Below are 15,072 nucleotides of genomic sequence, written 5' to 3' on the forward strand. Positions count from 1 at the left end.
CATCAGGACTCTGTGATAGACTAGTAGTGTTTCTGATAGCAGGACTGTCTTCATCAGGACTCTGTGATAGACTAGTAGTGTTTCTAATGGTAGGACTGTCTTCATCAGGACTCTGTGATAGACTAGTAGTGTTTCTAATGGTAGGACTGTCTTCATCAGGACTCTGTGATAGACTAGTAGTGTTTCTAATGGTAGGACTGTCTTCATCAGGACTCTGTGATAGTCTAGCGTCAAGTCCAGGGGTGTACTGGGACATCAAGCTGTCCAGGTTACTGCTCCTATGAGCCGGTGGTTCCTGTTCCTATGAGCCGGCGGTTCCTGTTCCTATGAGCGGTGGTTCCTGCTCCTATGAGCCGGTGGTTACTGCTCCTATGAGCCTGTGGTTCCTGTTCCTATGAGCCGGTGGTTCCTGTTCCTATGAGCCGGTGGTTCCTGTTCCTATGAGCCGGTGGTTACTGCTCCTATGAGCCGGTGGTTCCTGCTCAATGAGCCGTTGGTTCCTGCTCCAATGAGCCGTTGGTTCCTGCTCCAATGAGCGGTGGTTCCTGCTCCAATGAGCCGGTGGTTCCTGCTCCTATGAGTCGGTGGTTCCTGCTCCTATGAGCCGGTGGTTCCTGCTCCTATGAGCCGGTGGTTCCTGTTCCTATGAGCCGTTGGTTCCTGCTCCTATGAGCCGGGTGGTTCCTGCTCCTATGAGCAGTTGTTGGTTGTGGCTCGAACAAGGCTATTTACATAATTAATCACGATATTGAATCCAGCTTCATGTTTTGTTTCCTTGCCATGGTACTTCCTGGTACGGCGATACTTCCTGGTGTCATCACTGCAACCCTACAAACAGGGCAGGAAGATCCTCATCTCCACCGCCCTGGTTATTGTGGTGACCAGCTGCATCCCCAACATGACCAGGAACTTGAGCCGCTCTGTTGACATGATCAAGTGCTCCTCCCACAGGTGAGCCCCTCCATTTATATGATCAAGTGCTCCTCCCACAGGTGAGCCCCTCTGTTGATATGATCAAGTGCTCCTCCCACAGGTGAGCCCCTCCGTTTATATGATCAAGTGCTCCTCCCACAGGTGAGCCCCTCTGTTGATATGATCAACTGCTCCTCCCACAGGTGAGCCCCTCTGTTGATAAGATCAAGTGCTCCTCCCACAGGTGAGCCCCTCTGTTGATATGCTCAAGTGCTCCTCCCACAGCTGCGGTGCCATTGGCCCGTGGTAGCCCTCCCAGCTCCATGCACATTCGGGACTCACACCTGGGAGGCGTGTTGCCTTCTCATTTGGAATATCTAATTTGCATACTTCTTGCATCCTATCTTTCCTCGTCTCCGTCTCACTACCCATTGGATGAGAAAGGACCTGACTGAGTACATATTTTAGTTATAGGACTACAATTACCAATGTTCATTTTAATGGAAGTGTTTTGGACTACAGAGTTCATATTTTAGTTATAAGACTACAATTACCAATGTTCATATTAATGGAAGTGTTTTGGGCTTCTAACCCTTTTTAAACATTGTGCGTTTGAACTTCAGACTTCTGGGTTGCACCATTGGATTAGTTCATTTCTTCTGCATCCATTGATGCCAACTAGGCTGTGTGATTAACGAGGGCTTTAGATACAACAGTGTTTTGTGAGACAAGGGGGACCCCGAAGAGGCACGGGCCAGGTCAACTAGGCTGTGTGATTAACGAGGGCTTTAGATACAATGGTGTTTTGTGAGACAAGGGGGACCCGAAGAGGCACGGGCCAGGTCAACTAGGCTGTGTGATTAACGAGGGCTTTAGATACAATGGTGTTTTGTGAGACAAGGGGGACCCGAAGAGGCACGGGCCAGGTCAACTAGGCTGTGTGATTAACGAGGGCTTTAGATTCAACAGTGTTTTGTGAGACAAGGGGGACCCGAAGAGGCACGGGCCAGGTCAACTAGGCTGTGTGATTAACGAGGGCTTTAGATACAATGGTGTTTTGTGAGACAAGGGGGACCCGAAGAGGCACGGGCCAGGTCAACTAGGCTGTGTGATTAACGAGGGCTCTAGATACAACAGTGTTTTGTGAGACAAGGGAGAGGCACGGACCAGGTCTTTTTTAATAAAAAACGTCCAAATGGTTTGAAATGATTAAAAGCTATGAAGACTCTCAGAAACATGTAGATATAATGGGTTACATGTTTTGCTGTCACAAATGCCAAACTCCACACAGTTGTCACTAACAAGTTGGATATTAATTTCCCACTGAGCAAACCATTTCTGTACTTATGGTATTTACATACCGTACCAGCCAACAGTTCGGACACAACTACTCATTCAAGGATTTTTCTTTATTTGTACTATTTTCTACATTGTAGAATAATAGTCAAGACATCAAAACTATGAAATAACACATATGGAATCATGTAGTAACCGAAAAAGTGTTAAACAAACCAAAATATATTTTATATTTGAGATTCTTCAAATTGCCATCCTTTGCCTTGATGACAAATCAAATCAAATCAAATGTATTCATATAGCCCTTCGTACATCAGCTGATATCTCAAAGTGCTGTACAGAATTCCAGCCTAAAACCCCAAACAGCAAGCAATGCAGGTGTAAAAGCACGGTGGCTAGGAAAAACTCCCTAGAAAGGCCAAAACCTAGGAAGAAACCTAGAGAGGAACCAGGCTATGTGGGGTGACCAGTCCTCTTCTGGCTGTGACGGGTGGAGATTATAACAGAACATGGCCAAGATGTTCAAATGTTCATAAATGACCAGCATGGTCAAATAATAATAAGGTAGAACAGTTGAAACTGGAGCAGCAGCACAGTCAGGTGGACTGGGGACAGCAAGGAGTCATCTTGTCAGGTAGTCCTGGGGCACAGCTTTGCACACTCTTGGCATTCTCCCAACCAGCTTCATGAGGTAGTCACCTGGAATGCATTTCAATAAACAAGTGGGCCTTCTTAAAAGTTAATTTGTGGAATTTATTTCCTTGTGCGTTTGAGTCAATCAGTTGCGTAAAACGCTCTACATCAAAGCTTTCTCTGCCCTTAACCCTGTTCTGAACACCTCCAAAACAAAGGTCATCTGGTTTGGTAAGAAGAATGCCCCTCTCCCCACCGGTGTGATTACTACCTCTGAGGGTTTAGAGTTTGAGGTAGTCACCTCATACAAGTACGTGGGAGTATGTCTAGACGGTACACAATCCTTATCTCAGCACATATCAAAGCTGCAGGCTAAAGTTAAATCTATACTTCCTCTATCGTAATCACTCCTCTTTCACCCCAGCTGCCAAACTAACCCTGATTCAGATGACCATCCTACCCATGCTAGATTACGGAGACCTAATTTATAGATGTTTTTTACCATTCGGCCATCAGATTTTCCACCAATGCTCCTTATAGGACATATCACTGCACTCTATACTCCTCTGTAAACTGCTCATCTCTGTATAGCTGTCACAAGACCCACTGGCTGATGCTTATTTATAAAACTCTCTTATGCCTCACTCCCCCCTATCTGAGATATCTACTGCAGCCCTCATCCTCCACATACAACACCCGTTCTGCCAGTCACATTCTGTTAAATGTTCCCCAAGCACACATCCCTGGGTCGCTCCTCTTTTCAGTTCGCTGCAGCTAGCGACTGGAACGAGCTGCAACAAACACTCAAACTGGACAGTTTTCTCTTCATTCAAAGACTCAATCATGGACTCTTACTGACAGTTGTGGCTTCTTTGCGTGATGTATTGTTGTCTCTACCTTCTTGCCCTTTGTGCTGTTGTCTGTGCCCAATAACATTTGTACCTTGTTTTGTGCTGCTACCATGTTGTGTAGCGGCCATGTTGTGTTGCTACCATATTGTTGTCATGTGGTGTTGCTACCATGCTGTGTTGTCATGTGTTGCTGCCTTGCTATGTTGTTGTCTTAGGTCTCTCTTTATGTAGTGTTGTGCTGTCGCTCTTGTCGTGATGTGTGTTTTGTACTATAATTTATTTTTTATCCCAGCTACGTCCATGCAGGATGACTTGTCTTTTGGTAGGCCGTCACTGTTCCTAGACCAGTTAACCCACTGTTCCTAGACCAGTTAACCCACTGTTCCTAGACCAGTTAACCCACTGTTCCTAGACCAGTTAACCCACTGTTCCTAGACCAGTTAACCCACTGTTCCTAGACCAGTTAACCCACTGTTCCTAGACCAGTTAACCCACTGTTCCTAGACCAGTTAACCCACTGTTCCTAGACCAGTTAACCCACTGTTCCTAGACCAGTTAACCCACTGTTCCTAGACCAGTTAACCCACTGTTCCTAGACCAGTTAACCCACTGTTCCTAGACCAGTTAACCCACTGTTCCTAGACCAGTTAACCCCCTGTTCCTAGACCAGTTAACCCATTGTTCCTAGACCAGTTAACCCATTGTTCCTAGGCTGTCATTGTAAATAAGAATTTCTTCTTAACTGACTTGCCTAGTTAAATAAAGGTAAAATAAACAAAATAAGTACAAATTAAAAACGGAAGAAGCTTCCAGAAGGACAACCATCTCTGCAGCACTCCACCAATCAGGTCTTTATGGTAGAGTGGCCAGACGGAAGCCACTCCTCAGTAAAAGGCACATGACAGCCCGCTTGGAGTTTGCCAAAAGGCACCTAAAGACTCTCATACCTTGAGAAAGAAGATTCTCTGGTCTGATGAAATCAACAGTGAACTCTTTGACCTGAATACGAAACGTCACGTCTGGAGGAAACCTGGCACCATCCCTACGGTGAAGCATGGTGGTGGCAGCATCATGCTGTTGGGATGTCTTTCAGCGGCAGGGACTGGGAGACTAGTCAGGATCAAGGCAAAGATGGACGGAGCAAAGCACAGAGAGATCCTTAATGAAAACCTGCTCCAGAGCGCTCAGGACCTCCGACCTGGGGCGAAGGTTCACCTTCCAACAGGACAACGACCCTAAGCACACAGCTAAGACAACATATGAGTGGCTTTGGGACTAGAATCTGAACGTCCTTGACTGGCCCCGCCAGAGCCCAGACTTGAACCCGATCGAACATCTCTTAAAGAGACCTGGAAATAGCTGTGCAGCAACGCTCACCATCCAACCTGAATGAGCTTGAGAGAATCTGCAGAGAAGAATGGGAGAAACTCCCCAAATACAGGTGTGCCAAGCTTGTAGCATCATACCCAAGAAGACTCGAGGCTGTAATTGCTGCCAAAAGTGCTTTGGTCTAAGGCACTATGTCTCAGTGCTAGGGGCGTCACTACAGCCAATCTGGTTTGTATCCAGGCTGTATCACAACCGGACGGGATTGGGAGCCCCATATGGAGGTGCACAATTGGCCCAGCATCGTCTGGGTTTGGCCGGTGTAGGGCCATCATTGTAAATAAGAATTTGTTCTTAACGGACTTGCCTAGTTAAATAAAGGTTAAAAAAAATATATAAAAAAATAAGTACTGAGTAAAAGGTCTGAATACTTATGTAAATGTGATACTTCAGTTTCTTATTTTAATAAAATCCTGTTTTTGCTTTCTTATTATGCAGTATTGTGTGTAGATGGGGGGGAAAAATATATGATCAATGTTAGAATATGTCTGTAACCATATTATATTTATATAATATAATATATAATAAGAAAATGTGGGAAAAGGGTTCTGAAAACTTTCCGAAGGCAGATCTCTCTGTTCAACATCACTGTCCCTTCCATTTTGTTGTAGATCTCTCTGTTCAACATCACTGTCCCTTCCATTTTGTTGTAGATCTCTCTGTTCAACATCACTGTCCCTTCCATTTTGTTGCAGATCTCTCTGTTCAACATCACTGTCCCTTCCATTTTGTTGCAGATCTCTCTGTTCAACATCACTGTCCCTTCCATTTTGTTGTAGATCTCTCTGTTCAACATCACTGTCCCTTCCATTTTGTTGTAGATCTCTCTGTTCAACATCACTGTCCCTTCCATTTTGTTGTAGATCTCTCTGTTCAACATCACTGTCCCTTCCATTTTGTTGTAGATCTCTCTGTTCAACATCACTGTCCCTTCCATTTTGTTGTAGATCTCTCTGTTCAACATCACTGTCCCTTCCATTTTGTTGTAGATCTCTCTGTTCAACATCACTGTCCCTTCCATTTTGTTGTAGATCTCTCTGTTCAACATCACTGTCCCTTCCATTTTGTTGTAGATCTCTCTGTTCAACATCACTGTCCCTTCCATTTTGTTGTAGATCTCTCTGTTCAACATCACTGTCCCTTCCATTTTGTTGTAGATCTCTCTGTTCAACATCACTGTCCCTTCCATTTTGTTGTAGATCTCTCTGTTCAACATCACTGTCCCTTCCATTTTGTTGTAGATCTCTCTGTTCAACATCACTGTCCCTTCCATTTTGTTGTAGATCTCTCTGTTCAACATCACTGTCCCTTCCATTTTGTTGCAGATCTCTCTGTTCAACATCACTGTCCCTTCCATTTTGTTGCAGATCTCTCTGTTCAACATCACTGTCCCTTCCATTTTGTTGTAGATCTCTCTGTTCAACATCACTGTCCCTTCCATTTTGTTGTAGATCTCTCTGTTCAACATCACTGTCCCTTCCATTTTGTTGCAGATCTCTCTGTTCAACATCACTGTCCCTTCCATTTTGTTGTAGATCTCTCTGTTCAACATCACTGTCCCTTCCATTTTGTTGTAGATCTCTCTGTTCAACATCACTGTCCCTTCCATTTTGTTGTAGATCTCTCTGTTCAACATCACTGTCCCTTCCATTTTGTTGCAGATCTCTCTGTTCAACATCACTGTCCCTTCCATTTTGTTGTAGATCTCTCTGTTCAACATCACTGTCCCTTCCATTTTGTTGTAGATCTCTCTGTTCAACATCACTGTCCCTTCCATTTTGTTGTAGATCTCTCTGTTCAACATCACTGTCCCTTCCATTTTGTTGTAGATCTCTCTGTTCAACATCACTGTCCCTTCCATTTTGTTGTAGATCTCTCTGTTCAACATCACTGTCCCTTCCATTTTGTTGTAGATCTCTCTGTTCAACATCACTGTCCCTTCCATTTTCTTGACCAATTTGTTGTAGATCTCTCTGTTCAACATCACTGTCCCTTCCATTTTCTTGACCAATTTGTTGTAGATCTCTCTGTTCAACATCACTGTCCCTTCCATTTTCTTGACCAATTTGTTGGCAAGTTCTCCGAGTTGAGTTCATGACTCATTGCAAGAATGTTATACATATTACGCATGAAAAACAGAGAACATGAAATCATCATTGGTATGGATATAGTGGCCATTGACTCCTAGCCTTTGGCCTTTTGGCTCCAGCCATTGCACGAGCCCATCCTCCTCTAAGGTGCCACCAACCGCCTGTGCTGAATTTACCCCACTCTCCCCCGAAGCATGAAGGAGAGATGTTATTTAATCAAGAAGCTGACTAAACTCTTTAAGAACCAGCTGTATGGAAAAAAGTGTGTGCTATATCATGGAAAATAAATAAATGTGACTCCATGTAACACACTTTGAAATGGTTCCCACAGCACCGTCGAGAGAATCCTGGCCTCCACCAGTCAAGTAAACAATGCCCTACACGACATGAAGAATTTAATCGGAAGCATACCGAGACTTGTGAACAGCGACCGGTTCTTGCAGATCGAGCAGAAAGTGGATGTGGAGGAGATGAAGATGGGTATCAGAAACGCCTCGGCCAGACTGAAGGCTGAGTTCAAAGCCATGCAGGTGAGGTGTATCGTGTTATTGGAAACTCACGTTGTTCTGGGGGGCAGGCCTGCCGGGTTTTGACTAGATGGGGAGTACGGCAGGCGTAACTTTTTATAGCAGGTTAGGAGAACTTACTCAGAAGGTTAGAATAATTAACATAGCAGGTTAGGAGAACTTACTCAGAAGGTTAGAATAATTAACATAGCAGGTTAGGAGAACTTACTCAGAAGGTTAGAATAATTAACATAGCAGGTTAGGAGAATTAGGTTGAGTTTAGGAAAGGGTTATTGTCGTAGTTTGCAAAAAAATAAAAATCCTGACTCTATTTGAACACAAGCAACAACCTTTGTTTTCAATAATGTTTTCAATTCTGCTTCAGGTGAAACCAACATCAGTGTGTTGCTAACAGCTTCACTTCATCAGTCTGATCTGAATTCCACCGCCCTCTTTGAAAAACATACCAAGCAGTTGTGTCACCAAAAAAATGAATATTTTCGATGGCACCATTGAGAGATTTTCAGCTTAAGGCAAATTCTTAACTCCCTTACACAGGATACTCTGGAGGTCACAGGTCACGTAGCCCAGAAGGTCATCGCCTCCTCCTTCATCATGCTGCTGCTGGGGAGTTCTGCCAGTTACCTGGTCAGGTAATCTACCCAATACAGCTGAAGAGGACACCCCTCTTAGTTCCTCTCTAGGTTTATTTCTAGGTTCCTGCCTAACTACTGTAGGTCCCCTTCTTCTAGGGAGGCTTGCTCTTTAGGGTGGGTATCTGTGAACTGCTGACGGAAAAAGGATTAATAAAATACATTTGATGTGATGTGGTTCCAGCCTCCCTTTTCATATGTTTAGACGAGGAGTTCTCTTCTTTTCCTCAGGTATCTCACAGACCTAAAGCACGACAATGTGTGTCAGACACGCCGGCTACAGGAGTTACTGAGGGCCCGGGGGGTGGAGGAGCTCCCAGAGGCCTACAGGTGGGAAACCTGTAGGTCTCTTCAGATCCAGGCTGAGTATCTGTAGAGCACTTTGTGCCAACTACTGATGTAAAAAGGAATTTATAAAGTACATTTGATTGATTGATTACAGAAAGAGGCTGGTGAGGACCAGGGGCTGGAGGATGACACAGAGGGAGCTGAGACGATGCCTGTGGGGAGGCACCATCCTGGGCTTCTACTGCCTGGTATGTGCCCTGGTCCTAGGGCTCGACCACCTCATCTACTCTGTCCTGCAGACGTCTCTGAGCTGGGCACAGGACATTCCTGAGGTGAAAACTACCATTTCACTCCGTATGAAGGTTAGTATATTCAACAAAGACTTTTCTTTAATGAGTAGGATGTGAAGGATTTACTCCAGACATCCGACGGGGCACCCCCCCCCCCCCCCCGATGACGAGTGGAAAATCTGCTGTTACTCATTGACTCTGGTACCCCGTGTATATATTATATATATACTTACTCATTGACTCTGGTACCCTGTCTATATATTATATATGTCGTTACTCATTGACTCAGATTATCTGGTTAGATTACTTGGTTACGTTACCTGGTTACACTACCTGGTTAGATTACCTGGTTAGATTACCTGGTTACATTACCTGGTTACACTACCTGGTTACATTACCTGGTTACACTACCTGGTTAGATTACCTGGTTAGATTATCTGGTTACATTACCTGGTTAGATTACCTGGTTACATTACCTGGTTAGATTACCTGGTTACACTACCTGGTTAGATTACCTGGTTAGATTACCTGGTTATATTATCTGGTTAGATTACCTGGTTAGATTACCTGGTTACACTACCTGGTTAGATTACCTGGTTAGATTACCTGGTTAGATTATCTGGTTAGATTACCTGGTTAGATTACCTGGTTACACTACCTGGTTAGATTACCTGGTTAGATTACCTGGTTAGATTACCTGGTTAGATTACCTGGTTACACTACCTGGTTAGATTACCTGGTTACACTACCTGGTTAGATTACCTGGTTACACTACCTGGTTAGATTACCTGGTTAGATTACCTGGTTACACTACCTGGTTAGATTACCTGGTTAGATTACCTGGTTACACTACCTGGTTAGATTATCTGGTTACAGTACCTGGTTAGATTACCTGGTTAGATTACCTGGTTACGTTACCTGGTTAGATTATCTGGTTACACTACCTGGTTAGATTACCTGGTTACACTACCTGGTTAGATTACCTGGTTACATTACCTGGTTACACTACCTGGTTACGTTACCTGGTTAGATTACCTGGTTAGATTACCTGGTTAGATTACCTGGTTACGTTACCTGGTTAGATTATCTGGTTACACTACCTGGTTAGATTACCTGGTTACACTACCTGGTTAGATTACCTGGTTACACTACCTGGTTAGATTACCTGGTTACACTACCTGGTTAGATTACCTGGTTAGATTATCTGGTTACACTACCTGGTTAGATTACCTGGTTACACTACCTGGTTAGATTACCTGGTTAGATTATCTGGTTACACTACCTGGTTAGATTACCTGGTTAGATTACCTGGTTAGATTACCTGGTTAGATTACCTGGTTACGTTACCTGGTTAGATTACCTGGTTAGATTACCTGGTTAGATTATCTGGTTACACTACCTGGTTAGATTACCTGGTTAGATTATCTGGTTACACTACCTGGTTAGATTACCTGGTTACACTACCTGGTTAGATTACCTGGTTACATTACCTGGTTAGATTACCTGGTTACATTACCTGGTTACACTACCTGGTTAGATTACCTGGTTACACTACCTGGTTAGATTATCTGGTTAGATTACCTGGTTAGATTATCTGGTTAGATTACCTGGTTACGTTACCTGGTTACATTACCTGGTTACATTACCTGGTTAGATTATCTGGTTACACTACCTGGTTAGATTACCTGGTTACATTACCTGGTTAGATTACCTGGTTACATTACCTGGTTACACTACCTGGTTAGATTATCTGGTTACACTACCTGGTTAGATTACCTGGTTAGATTATCTGGTTACACTACCTGGTTAGATTACCTGGTTACATTACCTGGTTAGATTACCTGGTTACATTACCTGGTTACATTACCTGGTTACACTACCTGGTTAGATTACCTGGTTACACTACCTGGTTACATTACCTGGTTAGATTACCTGGTTACATTACCTGGTTAGATTACCTGGTTACGTTACCTGGTTAGATTATCTGGTTACACTACCTGGTTAGATTACCTGGTTAGATTACCTGGTTAGATTACCTGGTTACGTTACCTGGTTAGATTACCTGGTTACGTTACCTGGTTAGATTATCTGGTTACACTACCTGGTTAGATTACCTGGTTAGATTACCTGGTTAGATTACCTGGTTACACTACCTGGTTAGATTACCTGGTTACACTACCTGGTTAGATTACCTGGTTACGTTACCTGGTTAGATTACCTGGTTACACTACCTGGTTAGATTACCTGGTTAGATTACCTGGTTAGATTACCTGGTTAGATTACCTGGTTACACTACCTGGTTAGATTATCTGGTTACACTACCTGGTTACGTTACCTGGTTAGATTACCTGGTTAGATTACCTGGTTAGATTACCTGGTTACGTTACCTGGTTAGATTATCTGGTTACACTACCTGGTTACGTTACCTGGTTAGATTACCTGGTTATGTTACCTGGTTAGATTACCTGGTTACACTACCTGGTTAGATTACCTGGTTACACTACCTGGTTAGATGACCTGGTTAGATTACCTGGTTAGATTACCTGGTTAGATTACCTGGTTACACTACCTGGTTAGATTACCTGGTTAGATTACCTGGTTACACTACCTGGTTAGATTACCTGGTTAGATTGCCTGGTTACACTACCTGGTTAGATTACCTGGTTACGTTACCTGGTTAGATTATCTGGTTACACTACCTGGTTAGATTACCTGGTTAGATTACCTGGTTAGATTACCTGGTTACACTACCTGGTTAGATTACCTGGTTACACTACCTGGTTAGATTACCTGGTTAGATTACCTGGTTAGATTACCTGGTTACACTACCTGGTTAGATTACCTGGTTAGATTTCCTGTTTAGATTACCTGGTTAGATTATCTGGTTACACTACCTGGTTAGATTACCTGGTTATGTTACCTGGTTAGATTACGTAACCTGGTTACGTTACATGGTTACATTACATGGTTACGTTACCTGGTTACGTTACCTGGTTACGTTACCCGGTTACGTTACCCGGTTACGTTACCCGGTTACGTTACATGGTTACGTTACCCGGTTACGTTACCCGGTTACGTTACCTGGTTACGTTACATGGTTACGTTACATGGTTACGTTACATGGTTACGTTACCTGGTTACGTTACCTGGTTACGTTACCTGGTTACATTACCTGGTTACATTACCTGGTTAGATTATCTGGTTACACTACCTGGTTAGATTACCTGGTTACATTACCTGGTTAGATTACCTGGTTACATTACCTGGTTACACTACCTGGTTAGATTATCTGGTTACACTACCTGGTTAGATTACCTGGTTAGATTATCTGGTTACACTACCTGGTTAGATTACCTGGTTACATTACCTGGTTAGATTACCTGGTTACATTACCTGGTTACATTACCTGGTTACACTACCTGGTTAGATTACCTGGTTACACTACCTGGTTACATTACCTGGTTAGATTACCTGGTTACATTACCTGGTTACACTACCTGGTTACGTTACCTGGTTAGATTACCTGGTTAGATTACCTGGTTAGATTACCTGGTTACGTTACCTGGTTAGATTATCTGGTTACACTACCTGGTTAGATTACCTGGTTAGATTACCTGGTTAGATTACCTGGTTACGTTACCTGGTTAGATTACCTGGTTACGTTACCTGGTTAGATTATCTGGTTACACTACCTGGTTAGATTACCTGGTTAGATTACCTGGTTAGATTACCTGGTTACACTACCTGGTTAGATTACCTGGTTACACTACCTGGTTAGATTACCTGGTTACGTTACCTGGTTAGATTACCTGGTTACACTACCTGGTTAGATTACCTGGTTAGATTACCTGGTTAGATTACCTGGTTAGATTACCTGGTTACACTACCTGGTTAGATTATCTGGTTACACTACCTGGTTACGTTACCTGGTTAGATTACCTGGTTAGATTACCTGGTTAGATTACCTGGTTACGTTACCTGGTTAGATTATCTGGTTACACTACCTGGTTACGTTACCTGGTTAGATTACCTGGTTATGTTACCTGGTTAGATTACCTGGTTACACTACCTGGTTAGATTACCTGGTTACACTACCTGGTTAGATGACCTGGTTAGATTACCTGGTTAGATTACCTGGTTACACTACCTGGTTAGATTACCTGGTTAGATTACCTGGTTACACTACCTGGTTAGATTACCTGGTTAGATTACCTGGTTACACTACCTGGTTAGATTACCTGGTTACGTTACCTGGTTAGATTATCTGGTTACACTACCTGGTTAGATTACCTGGTTAGATTACCTGGTTAGATTACCTGGTTAGATTACCTGGTTACACTACCTGGTTAGATTACCTGGTTACACTACCTGGTTAGATTACCTGGTTAGATTACCTGGTTAGATTACCTGGTTACACTACCTGGTTAGATTACCTGGTTAGATTTCCTGTTTAGATTACCTGGTTAGATTATCTGGTTACACTACCTGGTTAGATTACCTGGTTACGTTACCTGGTTAGATTACGTAACCTGGTTACGTTACATGGTTACATTACATGGTTACGTTACCTGGTTACGTTACCTGGTTACGTTACCTGGTTACGTTACCCGGTTACGTTACCCGGTTAGATTACGTAACCTGGTTACGTTACATGGTTACATTACATGGTTACGTTACCTGGTTAGATTACCTGGTTACGTTACCTGGTTAGATTACCTGGTTACACTACCTGGTTAGATTACCTGGTTAGATTATCTGGTTACACTACCTGGTTAGATTACCTGGTTACATTACCTGGTTAGATTACCTGGTTACATTACCTGGTTACATTACCTGGTTACACTACCTGGTTAGATTACCTGGTTACACTACCTGGTTACATTACCTGGTTAGATTACCTGGTTACATTACCTGGTTACACTACCTGGTTACGTTACCTGGTTAGATTACCTGGTTAGATTACCTGGTTAGATTACCTGGTTACGTTACCTGGTTAGATTATCTGGTTACACTACCTGGTTAGATTACCTGGTTAGATTACCTGGTTAGATTACCTGGTTACGTTACCTGGTTAGATTACCTGGTTACGTTACCTGGTTAGATTATCTGGTTACACTACCTGGTTAGATTACCTGGTTAGATTACCTGGTTAGATTACCTGGTTACACTACCTGGTTAGATTACCTGGTTACACTACCTGGTTAGATTACCTGGTTACGTTACCTGGTTAGATTACCTGGTTACACTACCTGGTTAGATTACCTGGTTAGATTACCTGGTTAGATTACCTGGTTAGATTACCTGGTTACACTACCTGGTTAGATTATCTGGTTACACTACCTGGTTACGTTACCTGGTTAGATTACCTGGTTAGATTACCTGGTTAGATTACCTGGTTACACTACCTGGTTAGATTACCTGGTTACGTTACCTGGTTAGATTACCTGGTTACACTACCTGGTTAGATTACCTGGTTAGATTACCTGGTTAGATTACCTGGTTAGATTACCTGGTTACACTACCTGGTTAGATTATCTGGTTACACTACCTGGTTACGTTACCTGGTTAGATTACCTGGTTAGATTACCTGGTTAGATTACCTGGTTACGTTACCTGGTTAGATTATCTGGTTACACTACCTGGTTACGTTACCTGGTTAGATTACCTGGTTATGTTACCTGGTTAGATTACCTGGTTACACTACCTGGTTAGATTACCTGGTTACACTACCTGGTTAGATGACCTGGTTAGATTACCTGGTTAGATTACCTGGTTAGATTACCTGGTTACACTACCTGGTTAGATTACCTGGTTAGATTACCTGGTTACACTACCTGGTTAGATTACCTGGTTAGATTACCTGGTTACACTACCTGGTTAGATTACCTGGTTACGTTACCTGGTTAGATTATCTGGTTACACTACCTGGTTAGATTACCAGGTTAGATTACCTGGTTAGATTACCTGGTTAGATTACCTGGTTACACTACCTGGTTAGATTACCTGGTTACACTACCTGGTTAGATTACCTGGTTAGATTACCTGGTTAGATTACCTGGTTACACTACCTGGTTAGATTACCTGGTTAGATTTCCTGTTTAGATTACCTGGTTAGATTATCTGGTTACACTACCTGGTTAGATTACCTGGTTATGTTACCTGGTTAG

At 43.1% G+C, this 15,072-nt stretch overlaps 1 protein-coding gene across 1 annotated transcript in view; it reads left to right on the forward strand.

Annotated features, from left to right (window-relative positions):
• Positions 1–15,072, forward strand: part of LOC135568880 (osteoclast stimulatory transmembrane protein-like) — a 35,886-nt gene that overhangs the window by 19,582 nt on the left and 1,232 nt on the right. The window contains exons 7-11 of the mRNA XM_065015655.1: positions 839–951; positions 7,500–7,698; positions 8,233–8,327; positions 8,559–8,657; positions 8,770–8,977. Coding sequence (XP_064871727.1) covers positions 839–951; positions 7,500–7,698; positions 8,233–8,327; positions 8,559–8,657; positions 8,770–8,977 — 714 coding nt within the window. The remainder of the gene's footprint in view (positions 1–838; positions 952–7,499; positions 7,699–8,232; positions 8,328–8,558; positions 8,658–8,769; positions 8,978–15,072) is intronic.

The sequence above is a fragment of the Oncorhynchus nerka genome, unplaced genomic scaffold (assembly GCF_034236695.1).
Source record: "Oncorhynchus nerka isolate Pitt River unplaced genomic scaffold, Oner_Uvic_2.0 unplaced_scaffold_1363, whole genome shotgun sequence".
In the NCBI taxonomy this organism is placed as follows: domain Eukaryota; kingdom Metazoa; phylum Chordata; class Actinopteri; order Salmoniformes; family Salmonidae; genus Oncorhynchus; species Oncorhynchus nerka.